General features: G+C 37.8%; 1 protein-coding gene across 1 annotated transcript in view; it reads left to right on the top strand.

Annotated features, from left to right (window-relative positions):
* Positions 1 to 15,539, top strand: part of HMCN1 (hemicentin 1) — a 471,117-nt gene that overhangs the window by 427,998 nt on the left and 27,580 nt on the right. The window contains exons 90-97 of the mRNA XM_032862623.1: positions 5,817 to 5,987; positions 6,145 to 6,315; positions 7,179 to 7,349; positions 7,508 to 7,678; positions 10,858 to 11,007; positions 11,330 to 11,467; positions 12,612 to 12,733; positions 13,915 to 14,152. Of these exons, the coding sequence (XP_032718514.1) occupies positions 5,817 to 5,987; positions 6,145 to 6,315; positions 7,179 to 7,349; positions 7,508 to 7,678; positions 10,858 to 11,007; positions 11,330 to 11,467; positions 12,612 to 12,733; positions 13,915 to 14,152 (1,332 nt within the window). The remainder of the gene's footprint in view (positions 1 to 5,816; positions 5,988 to 6,144; positions 6,316 to 7,178; positions 7,350 to 7,507; positions 7,679 to 10,857; positions 11,008 to 11,329; positions 11,468 to 12,611; positions 12,734 to 13,914; positions 14,153 to 15,539) is intronic.

Raw genomic sequence — 15,539 nt, 5'->3', positions numbered from 1 at the left:
CTTCCTGGTTTAGTTGTGGTAGTTTATATGTCTCTAGGAATGCATCCATTTCTTCCAGATTGTCAAATTTGTTGGCATAGAGTTGCTCATAATTTAATTGAATATCTTAAGGTTGTATAAACTGTGGTGTATTTTTAATCATGTAGAGAAAACCTAAGTATTTATAAAATCATAGCATTTTAGAAGTAATAAGGACCTTAACATCTAATGCAGCCATTCATTTTCAGGTAAGAAAAAATGAACTCTAGGGTATTTAAAGACTTTCCCAGAAACACACAATTAGGGAGGGCTAAGGTAATCATAGCAACCATTCACTAAACACCTGTCATGTTCTAGGAACCATGCTAGGTGCTTTATGTACATGTTTTTTACTTTGTGAAACAACCCTACAGCATAGATATTTCAGGGCTCTTTCAGATTAAAGTGACAGAAACCAAACCTAAATAAACTTAAGTAGAAGATTCTACTTTCAGGTGTGATTGAGCTCAAGGATTTGGCCAGTGTTTTTACTAGCATGTTTTCCATCTCTTGTCTCTGCTTTCCTCTCGTTGGCTTTATTGTCCATTAAACTCTTAACATGCAGTGGAAAAAATGACTACTGGCAGCTACTGGCTCACAGGGGTCTTATAATCTGAGGCCTCAGGAAAAAAGTCGTTTGCTCTCTCTCAGAATTCCTATCAGCCTCTGAAAAGGAGCCCTGTTTGATTTTGTTTGGGTCCCATGTTCACCTCTGAACTCAAGTTCAGATGCTTGGATAACCAGCTTGAGCTGCCTACCCACAGTGTGTCAAGAGGGGCGGGGCTCCTGTCTGACAGCCGGAAAGAAATCATATAGAATAGAAGTGTCTCGCCATTCATTAATTCAGTCATTTATTCATTCATTTATCCAACAAATATTTATTGAGCCCCCACTCTGTGCTCAAGGCATTGTTTTAACTGCTCCATTTAGAATGACGAATAGATAATATCATTCAGATATTGATAAGCATACTGAGTAAATGCCAAGAGTTGCAGTGATAGAGCACACCTGGGAGAGACACCCTAGCTAAGATGTTTTAAAAGAAGGGGCTGGGGAGATGCTGAGAAACCAAAATAAAACATGTTCACTATACTGGGTATTATATCCTATTGTGTAAATGAGGAAACCAAGATTCAGAAAATAGATGATAATTCACTAACATTACATAGCTAGTAAAAAGTGGATCAAGGGGGCGCCTGGGTGGCTCAGTGGGTTAAGCCTCTGCCTTCAGCTCAGGTCATGATCCCAGGGTCCTGGGATCGAGCCCCGTATTGGGTTCTCTGCTTAGCAGGGAGCCTGCTTCCACCTCTCACTCTGCCTGCCTCTCTGCCTACTTGTGATCTCCGTCTGTCAAATAAATAAATAAAATCTTTAAAAAAAAAAGTGAATCAAGGATTTGAATCCAGGTCTGTCTGATTCCTAAGCCTATTTGCTTAGATCCTGGGTATCTTGATTTACAGTTCAGAACTTACATTGCATTAATAAATATAAGTAAAATGCTGTCATTAAATCTTAAAAAAAAATAAGTCAAAGCCAAAACTATTCTTTTAATCTTAAATAATTAGAAAGCTGATTATAATAGCATGATATATCAAAGTCAAAAGAGCCAGAACATCTGATTAGAGCAGTCTTTGTACAGATGGTCAATTATTTTACTGACATAATGAAAAGCAAAATGATATTTGGAGATGTCCTAAAATAAAAGTCAGGTGTTTTTTTTTTTTTTTCTCTTCATGTTGAGTGACTATTGGTTTACTGATGTTTTGTTCACTGTTCTACTGGCTTACTATTTTTGGGACTTTCCCTAGTTATACCCCAGTCCTTAAATTAATGAATTTAACTATTATTTTGGCATAATATCAGTGGTATCCTAGAACCAGTAAATGAAAGCATGTATCTCTTTCCAGTTAAAAGTTTAGTGACATCATATTGCTAGCTGGGCACAGACCATAGTGGGAGCATTTACACCTTTAGAAGCATTTACCCTTCCTACTTCCTGAGAGGTGGTTGTTAAATTTATCATCATATCATTGCAAAATGAGCAGGTAGCCTAAGAAAGCCTTTCTCATCCAGGGGTATGTCAGATTCTTAAAGATAGGGGGGATTTTCTTTTTATACATTGCTGTAATCAACTTGCTAATATTTTATTGAGGATTTTTTTTTTCATCTATGTTCATGAGAGAAATTGACCCATAGTTTTCTTTTCTTATAATGTCTTTGTCTGGTTTTGGTGTTAGGGAAATACTGGCCTCATAGAATAAATTAGAATGTAATCCTTCTGCTTCTGTCCTCTGAAAGAAATAGTAAAGAACTGGTGTAATTTCTTCCTTACGTGTTTGGGAAAATTCAGTGGTGAACCCATCTGGAATAGCGATTGATTTCTGTTTTAGAAAGTTACTAATTTTGACTCAGTTTATTAATAGATAACAGGCTCATTCAGATGTCTCTTTCTTCTTGTGCAAGTTTTGGCAAATTGTGTCTTTCAAGGAATTGGTCCATTTCATCTAGGTTATCAAATTTGAATATAAAGTATTAATAGTATCATTTTATTAACCTTTTAATGTTCATAGGATCCATATTAATGCCCCTCTTTCATTTCTGATGCTAATAATTTGTGTCCTCAATCGCTCTTTTTCTGCCTCTGGCTAGATGCTTATTGACTTTATTGATAATTTCCAAGAGCCAACATTTGGTTTTATTGATTTTGTCTATTGATTTCCTTTTGTCAATTTCACTGATTTCTGCTCTAATTCTTTTTTTTTTTTCGTGTGTGTGTGTGTGTGTGTGTGTGTGTGTGTCTTCTGCCTACTTTGGATTTAACTTTCTGTTCTTCTAGTTTCCTGAGATGGAGACTTAGATGATTGATTTGGATCTTTCTTTTCTAATATATGCATTCAATGCAATAAATTTTCCTCTTAGCACTGCTTTTGTTGCATCCCACAAATTTTGTAAGTTGTGCTTTCATCTCCATTTAGTTCAAAATATTTTTCTCTTGGGATTTCTTCTTTGACCTATGTATCACTTTGAAGTGTGTTGTTTAGTCTCTGAATATATGAAGATTTTCCTGTTATCTTTCTGTTATTGATTCTCTTAATTCCACTGCGGTCTGACAACAGATATTGTATGATTTCTATTCTTCTAAATTTGTTAAAGATGTATTTTATACCCAGAATGTGTTCTGTCTGAGTGAATGTTGCAGGTGAACTTGAGAAGAACGTGTATTCTGCTGTTATTGGATAGAGAAGACTGTAAATATTTAATTACATCCGGCTATTCATTGGTGATGTTAAGTTCAACTATTTCCTTACTGGTTGTCTGCCTACTACCTCTGTGCATTTGTGATAGAGGAGTGTCAAAGTCTCTAGCTATGGTAGTGGATTCATCTGGGGTTTTGGTGGGGCGGGGGTTGTTTGTTCATTTGTTTGTTTTGTGGTTCTGTTAGTTTTTGCTTCAAAAAGTTTGACTCTTTTTAGTAAGAATTTATTCTTAAGGGGCGCCTGGGTGGCTCAGTGGGTTAAGCCTCTGCCTTTGGCTCAGGTCATGGTCTCAGGGTTCTGGGATTGAGCCCTGCATCGGGCTCCTGCTCAGCAGAGAGCCTGCTTCCCCGTCTCTCTCTGCCTGCCTCTCTGCCTACTTGTGATCTCTCTCTCTCTCTTTCAATTAAATATTTATTTTATTTATACTTATTTATTATTTATTTATATTTATGTATTTTTATTTATTTATTTATATTTATTATTTATTTTATTTATATTTTAAAATAAAAAATTTTTTAAAAGAATTTATTCTTAAAACTGTCAAACTTTCAGACGACTTACAGGAATAGTACAGTACAATAGTAAGATTCTTGTGTAGGTCCAGAGTCCCTGCTCCTAAGCACCATGCCCTATTGCTTTTCCAGAATCAGAACTGCAAGTTCATGTAGCAACAAATTCATCTACTACATTTTGCATTTTCTTTCATACTAATTCCTCCATAGCTGTCTTCTTCTGTATTATTTATTTACTACAATGTTTTATACTTTATGTGGTTTATAATATCATCCGAACTTTTTTCTTTTCATTTCATTCATAAAAAAGAAACATTTTAACTCTACCACGTATTATGTCATTAAATTAAATTCTGGTTGGGGTGTTCTGTACTGACTTTAAAAAAGATAAAATGTCTTAAGATAAACACCTCTATTTATATGTAATAGAAACTGCACAGATAATAAATGAATAAGCATCACCCAATTGTAATCCTCCGATTTAAAAAATGCATCAGTGGGTTTTGTTAACCAACAGTTTTGAAAATTGGGCATATTTTCTGGAATAGCAGATTTTTTCAATCACATAGTCCATATATCAGTAATCCAAATTAATAAAAAACTAGTTTTGAGTAATATCTGCCTTATATTTAAAGGCTTTGCTCTTTTCTTTTTCCTTCTTCTTTCTTTTTAGGGTTAGTCAAATACTTTTTAGTCCAAATACTCATCAGCTAAAATAAATTTGTGTGACTGCTCATCTTTGTCTACAAAATACAGGGATATGTAATAAATCAACTAGAAAATAGTTAACTGAAAGAAAATCTAAGGTGTGTTTTAAACTATTTTCTAGGGGCTCCTGGGTGACTCAGTTGGTTAAGCTCAGGTCCTGTCTGAGCCCCACATTGGGCTCCCTGCTTGGCGGGAAGCCTGCTTCTTCCTCTCCCACTCCCCCGTTTGTGTTCCCTCTCTCACTGTGTGTGTGTCTCTCTCTGTGTGTCAAATAAATAAAATCTTAAAAAACAAATAAATAAATAAATACACTGTTTTCTAAACAAGGCAACCAAATGATAATTTCATTACTTGGTTTTCAGCTAACACTTTCTGTGTCTGATGGGTTGTGTTAAGAGAATATTTACACACTGACCTGAAGGCCTATTTTGGTTCGTATCTTGGTTCATATCTTGGTTCAACTGGGTGACCACAAAAACATATTTTATGAGCCCTGTTTCTAGAAAGTACCTTAAAGCAAAAATATCGCTTGATACTGATTTATACGTGAGAGAAACCATAATGTTGATTCTTAGCCCACGCACCTGGTAGGAAACACAAGGTTGTTTCAGTCTTGCGGTTAGATGGTGTAATATGTTAGTTACCAAAAGGAAGGCCTTAATATCACTTCATGGAAACTACTGATCAGATTTTTGGTGTTTAGGAAGCAGGTGAGTGAGTTATTCAGAACTTTTAATTCATGAACATTATGTAATGGAGACAATTTTTCAAAGAGTTACAACTGTGCAAATCATCATGTTGTTGAAGGAGCTAAGTGTATTTTTAAACATGAAACTGAATCAGACTTAAAGATGTGGTCTTGAGTCTAGGGTCCAAGTTATCATTATGGAAACATTTGTATTATCTATAACTGCATCTAGATCTGTTATACAGCCTTGCTCCTAAGCTTCTGGTTCCTTCCACTTTTCCCAGAGCACAAAGCACAAACTAACATTTATCTAGGATTTTTCAACTTAGATTGTGTTTACATATGGTAGTTTGATTACATTCTGTTTTAATAAAATAGTCCTTTTGGGTAATTGTAAGCATTCATTTTGGCATTAGGTAGCCTTCTGAATTTTCCTATAAACACTAATTCCCATGAAAATCTAACCAGAAGGAGAAAGGAAGAACATTATTTATGTTTCCTTTGGTTCAATTTCAATTATTTTAGATTCCAGGCTAATTTAGCCTATTACTGAGTTAATTTACTTGTATAATTTTGTTTATTTAACAAATGTGGTTCTGTGACTTGCAACTATGTCCCTTGGGATATTTGTAGTTCATGGAGCATGGAGCACCTGGCAGCCTTGGAGTGCATGCAGTGAAAGTTGTGGCAAAGGTACCCAGATAAGGACAAGACTGTGCAATAATCCACCACCATCATTTGATGGATCCTATTGTGATGGGGCAGAAACACAGATGCAAGTTTGTAATGAAAGACACTGTCCAGGTAAGAGAAATACAAAGTTTATACCCCTAGTAAATTGACATCTACCTCTTACCTGAGTGGTATGTCAGTAAGAATCAATGTCAATAAGAACATCACCCAACCTAACAATGCTCAGGGTATTGTAGTAACAGAGCGCATATGTTTTTCCTTAATCCAGTTGATGGCAAGTGGGCAACTTGGACCAGTTGGAGTGCCTGTACCGTGTCCTGTGGAGGAGGTGCCAGACAGAGAACAAGGGAGTGCTCTGATCCTGTCCCCCAGTATGGAGGCAGCAGATGTGAAGGGAGTGATGTCCAGAGTGATTTTTGCAATAATGACCCTTGCCCAAGTGAGTGTTGGAAATAGTGAGTCAACATTATACTTTCTTAACATTTTGTTATGACCTTAAGTCCTCAAAGTTATAATATATTGGCATGCCTGGGTGGCTCAGTCAGTTAAGTGTCTGCCTTTGGCTCAGGTGATCATCCCAGGATCCTGGGTTGGAGTCCTACTTGTGACTCCCTGCTCAGTGGGGAGTCTGCTTCTTCCTCTCCCTCTTCCCCTCCCCCCTGCTCATGTGCTCTCTCTCAAATAAATAAATAAAATCTTTAAAAATAAAAAAAAATATTTAAAAATCATACTGTTACTTGATTCATCTGCCTTTGGTTTGGAATACCAAAAATGTTTTATATTTGCTGCTGTGTCTGTATAATACCATCGATGTAGTTGATTTATATAGGCAAGGGCTGTGTCCTATTTCATTTTCCTCTCTAGGACCAGCTGCAGAGTGCAAGGACAAGGACACCCTTACATACCTACTGTTAATGACATTGATGATATGTTTACAGAGCCAAGCAAGTGGCTCTTTGCCTTAATTCTGTTACTACGCTAGATTTTAAAACCCTAATAGCATCTGAATCCACTGTGTCTGGGTTTTATAGTCTTGACTCATCAAGAACAGAGATCTTGTCCCATTCATATCCTTCAGTTCCTGGAATACTACTAAGACTTAATAAATGTATACTAAATATAATTTCTCAATGACTAGAATGTATACCCAGTTTCTAGTCAGAACAACAGCTAAACCATCTGCCTTCAGAAGTTGCCTAGTCATAGATTCATATATTTCTTTTCAGTTCCTGGGGAGCATCTTACCATACTTTTTGGATGAATGTCATTGTTTAGCACTTCTCCAATGGTTCTCTGTTGTAGCTCACGGTAACTGGAGTCCTTGGAGTGGCTGGGGAATGTGCAGCCGGACATGCAATGGAGGGCAGATGCGGCGATACCGCACATGCGATAACCCTCATCCCTCCAATGGTGGAAGAGCTTGTGGGGGGCCAGACTCCCAGATCCAGAGGTGCAACACTGACATGTGTCCTGGTGAGCCCCCCCGACTCCTGGCAGTAGAATAAGTAAAGCATTTCACTTACTGCCCCTTGTAGCAGCCCTATCATTTCCTTTCTTAAAATGGCAGTTGTATAGGTGGGGAGATTTGAAAACCAATGGGTTAATACTAGCCACTCCATTCTTGTTCACAGTGGATGGAAGTTGGGGAAACTGGCATAGTTGGGGCCAGTGCTCTGCCTCTTGTGGAGGAGGTGAAAAGACTCGAAAACGGCTGTGCAACAATCCAGTGCCATCTAAAAGTGGGCGCCCCTGTCCAGGAGATGCTACTCAGGTGTCCAGATGCAACATGCAAGCATGTCCAGGTGAGCAACTAAGTTAGGATTTGGTAGAACCATTGTTAGCTTATGTACAGCCTTCTTGAAGATTACAAAATGATATCCCTCTGAGCCCACAAATTGTAAAATGGTGCAACTCCAGAAGGAAGAATTAGGAAAAATGTATTTTTTTTCCCCTTCAAGTTGGTCTGTACCAAAGCTTTTGGCTGTATTTTAGCCACTGCTCACCCCCATCCAGACCCCCTTATAAAGGATATGGTCTGTATAGCTGTAAGTCGTAGTCCTAGGCTTGAGGGACACAGGGGTTTGGAAAACTGGGGAAAGCCAGGCTGAGATTGCAGGCTGAAAAATGAGAGTGGGACAGAAACTGAATACTTCACGGAAATACACAATTAGGGGACTACTTTTTCATGAATGGAAATATGGAGAACATAAATGTGGAAAGTAAAATAGAGGCAAGTTCAGTTCTAGGAAAAAGAGTAGGGGGAGTTCAACTATGATAACCCAAGTCATACAACATGGCTGAATATTGTAAGTGATGTAAAATTTCAGAAGGTGGGGTACCTCGGTGGCTCATATGGTTAAGCATCCAGCTCTTGATTTTGGCTCAGGTCATGATCTCAGGATCGTGAGACGGAGCCCCCCATTGGGCTCTGCACTGGGTATGGAGTCTGCTTGAGATTCTTTCTTCCTCTCCATCTGCCCCTACCTCTGCTGACGCACATTTTCTCTCTCTCAAATAAATAAATAAATAAATAATATTAAAAAAAAAAAAAAAGACAAAAAACTGCAGAAGGGATGAAGCCAGAATTCTAGAACCTATCAACCTTAGAAAGAGTTTGTTGGAGTCCCATGAAATGGTGGATAATATTAAGGTTGCTTGTCTCAGGACAGACTTCCTAAAGGCTATAAGAAAATTAGAAAGAACAGTTTCACATTGTTAAAGTGCTAAGATACCACTGAACTTTCCAAAGTCTTAAGGGTGCTTTAGAAATAAAATGTCTGAAAATCAGGAAGGCTCATTTGGCAGAGTGAGAGAGAGGAGTTACGTGAAGGGGTTTATAGGATCTAGACAAGCTAAAAGGATGAATGTTTATCAGTCAGCTTTCAACATATCCTGTCAACGTGTCAACTGATTACCAGGGGTTTTGAGGTTCTAACATGTAGGCATGGTGACAGTCCTAGTTTTAATTGAGACATTTTGTAGCTCCTGAACCTTATTACAGATCACTGTCAAGGGATATTGTTCATCTAAGGGGAATTATTCCATCATGGGTACAAGGACCCTAATTGCAGAAGGAAGTCCAAATAGGTAGACAATTTGGATTACAGAGTCTGGCAGAGAACTTTGAGGATCGCAATTAACTACCCAGAACTAGGAGACATCTGTCGAATACTGGGACACAAGCTCCTCTGGAGACTTGAGAACCAAAGTCAAAATGGTAAAATGACCCAGGTCAAATGCCCCAGAAAACTAAATCAATTAGTCATCCTTCTACCCCCTTTCCTGCTCAAGACTAAAAATAAGAACCAAAATGGCCTCCTGGGTCCTAATTGGCCCTATGATCTACTTTCCTGCATCATCTTGTAGTACGGTTTCCAGCACTCTCCACCCTTTTCTCCTTTTGGTTTCTCAGATATGGCAAGCCACCACCTCTCAAAAGGGTGCCCCATGCTACTTCCTCTACCTAGAAAGCCCTTGTCCTACCTTCTCTGGCTTAGTTAAGACCTAACTTTCTTCAGATCTCCACTCTATTTTTAGTTTCTTCTCAGACTCCTCTAGGTAGTAGATATCTCATATATTAGTACATTTCAATTTTACATTTATTTGTGGAATTCTAATTAATGTCTGTCTCCCTCTTTCAGATATAAGCTCTATGAAGGCAGCCCTCATGCCTTTTTTTTCTTTTTTATTATTGTATCCTTGTATATTGTAGTCTATGTGTAAATGAACAAATGAATGTAATCCAGAACATGAAGGTTGAATCAATGTGAAAAAAAAAATGTATTCTCACAAATAATCAAAATAGTGCAAATTAAACTGGTGAAATACTATACTTACTGATTTTTCTGAGATTGAATACAATTGTATTTCTCCCTGGTATATAATATAGAACAATATCTGAAATACCTAATGATTAAAAATACATATATAAATATCAAGTAATGAATATTTATGAACTTCATTATCATACTTCTTCCCAGTATGTTACCTTCTCTTGCTAAAGCATGCAGCTCCCTTAAAATGCACTCGTTAACTACCTATTCTGTGTCAGTAGCTAGTAATTTTGTTGAACAACGGAAAGAAGGCATAAAATGACTGTAGAGATGCTTTTTTAAAAATGTGTAGTTGTTGCAATTGATTTCTATGTATATTGTGAGATAGCAGTCAGCCTCCGTTGCTCAATATATATACCTGTTTGATGATGCTAAAAAAAAAAAAAAAATGTGTAGTTGTTTTCAACCTAATTGTCTCTGTATGAATTTTATAGCACTTTCTGCTTTTAAAAGTAAAGTATAGATATTAAGGAAAAGTTGGTAAGCCTTACATCTGAAACTGCTCAAGACTAAACGATACCTGTTAGATCCTCCACACATATGTAGACAATGACCTGTAACGAGCTCAGGAGTTGTTTGGAGGTGATCCCTCCTTTCCTTCTGTGTTCTCACGAAGAGGCAGTAGGTGAAGGAACATGGATCTTGATGCCGAGCACATCTGTGTTCAGATCTTCCTTCTACCACTTATGTCCCTGAACTTTATTTTCCTAGTCCATAAACTGTGGCCATCTAAAATGACTTTGTAGGATTTTTGACTGGATTAAAAGAGTTAACTTATATTAAGTGCTTAGTATATAGTGCACGACATGCTCCATAAACCCTCATTATTATCATCATTTCATCACCATCAACAAACACCTTCTTTATTTTGGCTTTGGGACTGGGTACTGATTGTAGTCTTTGGATTGTGAAATAATGCCATGATATACATAGATTGGAAGGACCCTAGATTTATGTGGAATGATGAGTGTTACATGAAAGTAGAATGTTTTGTAAGCTTATTTATTTCACTCTTAAATTCAGATGTCATATGATATTTTAAATGTTTGAAAGATTTGTAACATCTTCGAATACTGGCCTTCTTTTCTCCCCTGTAACATTGATGAAATTGTTTCCTTATCCAAAAATGTTTTCTCTTCCCGCAATAGGTGGGCCTCAGCGAGCCAGAGGAAGTGTTATTGGAAATATTAATGATGTTGAATTTGGAATTGCTTTCCTTAATGCCACAGTAATAGATAGTCCTACCTCTGACACTAGAATAATACAAGCCAAAATTACCAACGTACCTCGCAGTCTTGGTAAGTCTCTGCTTAGAAAATTTGTTAATAGCCTCTTTTTTAAATTTATGTTATTCTTCATTATTTCTGCTTAAAATTTCTAGATGATGCTACTACTAAATGATTTGTATGGCAGTCCTTAGTTCTATCCCAATGGTAAATTCTTAAAGACATAAATTCTTAAATGGTAAATTCTTAAAGTATCTTAAAGAGATACTGATACTTATTTTGCTGTTACTCAAGATTATTTGGAATTCATCCTTATAGGTAGAAGGCTCTGAAAATAATAACAATGGACTGTAAATATCTTTCCTTGTCACCTTATTTATCCTTTCTTCTTTAGGCCCAGCAATGAGAAAAATAGTTTCTATTCTAAATCCCATTTACTGGACAACAGCAAAGGAGATAGGAGAAGCAGTCAATGGCTTTACCCTCACCAATGCAGTCTTCAAAAGAGAAACCCAGGTGGAATTTGCAACTGGTTAGTGCCAGCTAAACTTAATATTGTATTACTATAAAAAATACGATTGCCTTAAAAGTTGCTGGTTAAGAAAAATACGTTTATATATATTCCCCTAGAGAATAATTTTAAAGTTTTTGATGTAGTCTTATCATACATGATATAAAAGCAATTTCATGTTTCCCTGTAAAATTTTACTGGCATGGATCTGTACGAGGCCATGTTTTTTCAAACACTATAGTGATTTTTTTTATCATCTTTTCTATATATTTTCTCTTTAAATCCTCAGAGAGGGTTTTTAAAGGCCAAAACACAGCAGGAAAATGAGTCATTGCTATTAAGTAAAGACTTGTGTCTCAAACCTGAGGTTCAACTAGGATACCTTATAGTGATTTTTTATGAAAAAGGTGGAAGTAAAAATAAGCAAATTTACAGACATTTCACTTTATGTTAGTCTTAATGAATATGTATTAGCTATTCATGGCCCTTTCCAAGTGCATACGTATTTTTATTGACCTCCATTACAAGCCTCTTCAAAGGTAGACAGCCTCAGTGTTAGTGCTCTGTAAGGAAGAAGGGCTGAGAAAGGGGCTTCAACCAGCCTGGAAAACAAGTGGGTCTTTTCATGGTCCTCTGCTTATGAAGATGCCCCTTTGCTGCTTCTGGAAGCACGAGAAAGAACAAAGCCCTATGGCCAGACTTCTGGTTACTGCCAGTCCACCTGGTGAAGCTGCCTGTCCCTTCTCATAGTCAGTCTTTGCAGAACTGTCTTGCTATTGCTTGTGAGTTTAGTGTGGCATACAGGTCACCTGGTTGGCTCAGTCAGTAGAGCCTATGACTCTTGATCTCAGGGTCCTAAGTTCAAGCCCCACATTGGGCATGGAGCCCGCTTAACAAAAAAATAATAACAAAATAAATAAAGCGTAGAATCCTTCACATAACCACATGCCACATTTTTGTTGCAGAAAAAGAAGTTTTAGAACATACCATTCAATAAGCCCACTTCTTTCATTCAGGGACTAAATGCGCATTTCATTCTTCATGGTCTGTGCTTATTGAAGTTTGAAGGAAAATAACAGCTGAACTGATACGTGAGGTAAATCTGCTCCGTGCTTACACAACTGTATATTTTTTGCTGTTAAAATGAACCAATTGTAATCCCCAGGAGAAATCTTGCGGATGACTCATGTCGCCCGGGGCTTGGATTCTGATGGTGTTTTGCTCCTCGATATCGTTGTGAGTGGCCGTGTCCTGTGGCTTCAGTCATCTGCTGAAGTCGCTGTAAAGGTAAAATGTCAGGATAACTTGCCTTCACTGTTTTTTGGTAAGAGCAGAAATCAAAGATTCATAGAAAGAGCCCAGAGACCTTATGTAGTTTCCCTTGTTTGCTCAGGGGCATAAATAAACCATTAAGGTTAGAAATGCCTCGTTTGTCTTTGTATAGAAATCTTCAGGAATAAGTCTTTACACACTCTTACTGGTTTCATCACCAGTAATACTTACTGGTTTATTACTGGTCCTGCTTAACATGACCAAAATCACTGCTATCTGGATTTAGGTCATCTGTTTAATATTCTGCAGATAAAAAGAATATATAACTGTTATTTAAAAAGTTTTGTATATCACCCATAAAAGTATTTCAGAAACTAAAGAATGATAATCACCCTTTCATGTCCTTTTCTTTACTCTTAACCTACAACTTTGAGTCCCTTATTAAACTATAATTGAGGACAGTAAAATCATGAAATCAATGTAGTTACAATTAAAAGCTTCAAACTTTAAGTTATTTCCTGAGCACTATTTTACAATTACAATTTTATTTAGAGCTACAGTTGACCCTTGAACAGTGTGGGGGTTGAGATACCAGCTCCCCTGGGCATTCAGGAGTCACGTATGACTTTTGACTCTGAAAACTTAACTACTCGTGGCCTACCGTTGACTAGAAGCCTTACCAATAACATAAACAGTCAACACATATTTTATATGTTATATGGATTATATACTATGTTCTTAAAGTAATCTAGGGAAAAGAAAGTGTTAGTAAGAAAATCATAAGGAAGGGACACCTGGGTGGCTCAGTGGGTTAAAGCCTCTGCCTTCAGCTCAGGTCATGATCCCAGGGTCCTGGGATCGAGCCCCGCATCGGGCTCTCTGCTCAGCGGGGAGCCTGCTTCCTCTTCTCTCTCTGCCTGTGTCTCTGCCTACTTGTGATCTCTGTCTGTCAAATAAATAAATAAAATCTTAAAAAAAATCATAAGGAAGTGAAATTGCACTGAACAGTACTGTACTGTATTTATAAAAAATCATATATAATGAGCCACACAGTTCAAATCATGTCGATCAAGGATCAACTGTATATATGTTTAGCCCCTTAGCCTTTATTTTTCTCATTCTGGATCTCACCGTACCCTCAGGAGAAATAATCGGAGGAGCCACACTGATCCTCAAATCGATACTGTCTTCCTCAGGATTACACAGAGGACTACGTTCAGACAGGTCCTGGGCGGTTGTACGCCTACTCAACCCGGCTGTTCACCGTTGATGGCATCAGTGTCCCATACACGTGGAACCACACCGTGTTCTATGATGAGGCACAGGGAAGAATGCCTTTCTTGGTAGAAACCCTTCACGCTTCCTCTGTGGAATCTGACTACAACCAGCTGGAAGAGACACTGGGCTTTAAAATCCACGCTTCAATTTCCAAAGGTACCTTGGGTAAAGGAAAGTCCAGATCATTTTTCCATCCAGTCCTTTCTAAAAGGGTAAAAGATGGGGAGCCTGGCTAGCTCAGTAGGTATGGCATGTGGCTGTCCGTCTCGGGGTTGTGAGTTCAAGCCCTACATTGGATGCAGAGATTACTTAAAAATAAAATTGAGGGGGGGAAATGTATTTAATACCTAAAAAAGGGGGAGGGGTAAGAGAATTACATCAATGCCATTCAGAATAGGGATATTAGGGCACAGACTGACCCTAATGATACCAGGTTTTCATGTATGTTGTCTATGTGTTGTGGGAGGTAAACCCCTTTGAGAAAGCCAGTCCCACGGGAGTTCTAGTACATTTAAATTACTAATATGCTTGTCCACCTAACATGGTGGAGTTATTGTTCTTTTCTAGATATGCAGTAAGCTTTAGAAAATATTTCCTTGTCAGAATAATGTTTTCTTTGGGTGTTCGAGGTCACCGTTCTTATCCTGACTCTTGTATTTGTCACCAAATTTTTTTTTAATTCCTGAAACATAATGTAAAAGTAAAGTATATCTCAACCTAAATTAGTTTTAAAAAAAAGTTTCCATATTTTAAGAGCAGCTTTCAAAAATTGTGCAGGAATAATCAGTATTCCAACTGTCATTTCTTACTCCTGGACATTATAATTTTGCAACTGCTTTTCATTTTCTAAGCATAGTTCTACAACCCTTGATCTCAGTGGTCTTCCTATGCTGTGTAGTTCTTGTGTCTGTACCCTGAAATCCCTTTCTGGTCATAAGAGGCACCCAAACAATCAGCATCCCGTGTTCCATGAAGTGTTGATGCTACGGGAGACTTGCATGTGATTATGTTATGGACGCTAAGTATTTGGATAACTTTAACTTTGAACTTTAGGCTCCTATGAATACAGTTAAATTGATTCATACTGGCCTTTGCTATGCACTGGCTTTCCTGAAATAGATCCAAGTAGATAATAAGTAGCATCATTTTGTTTTATCATGCTCAGCAGATACACTAAAAAAAACTCGTTTTCACGTATACTCTTGCTTTCGTCAATTGGGGCACATTCGAGCTCTGTGTTCTTTATCAACACCTGTCGGTACCACATCACTGAATTTGAGGTCATGGTCATCTAGGAGAACATGTTCACAATTTTTGAGATGATCGCAGATTCCTGAAGCCTCAGAGCCAGTGGAGTCCCTAGCCCCACATGACCTCCACTCCCATGCTGCTACCACGTCCTCATTTTACTGTTGTCATGCATGTTCAGTTCACTGGGACAAAGGAAAAGAGCCACTGGAATGAAGAGTTCTGTTTCTCTTCCTCAGCAACGCACACTTGTCAGGTCTAGCCTCTGTTTCTATTTTCCCAGTACTCCATATAA

The sequence above is a fragment of the Lontra canadensis genome, unplaced genomic scaffold (genome assembly GCF_010015895.1).
Source record: "Lontra canadensis isolate GAN:19392208 unplaced genomic scaffold, GSC_riverotter_1.0 scaffold24, whole genome shotgun sequence".
Lineage (NCBI taxonomy): Eukaryota > Metazoa > Chordata > Mammalia > Carnivora > Mustelidae > Lontra > Lontra canadensis.
This window is presented reverse-complemented; position numbering and strand designations above follow the sequence as displayed.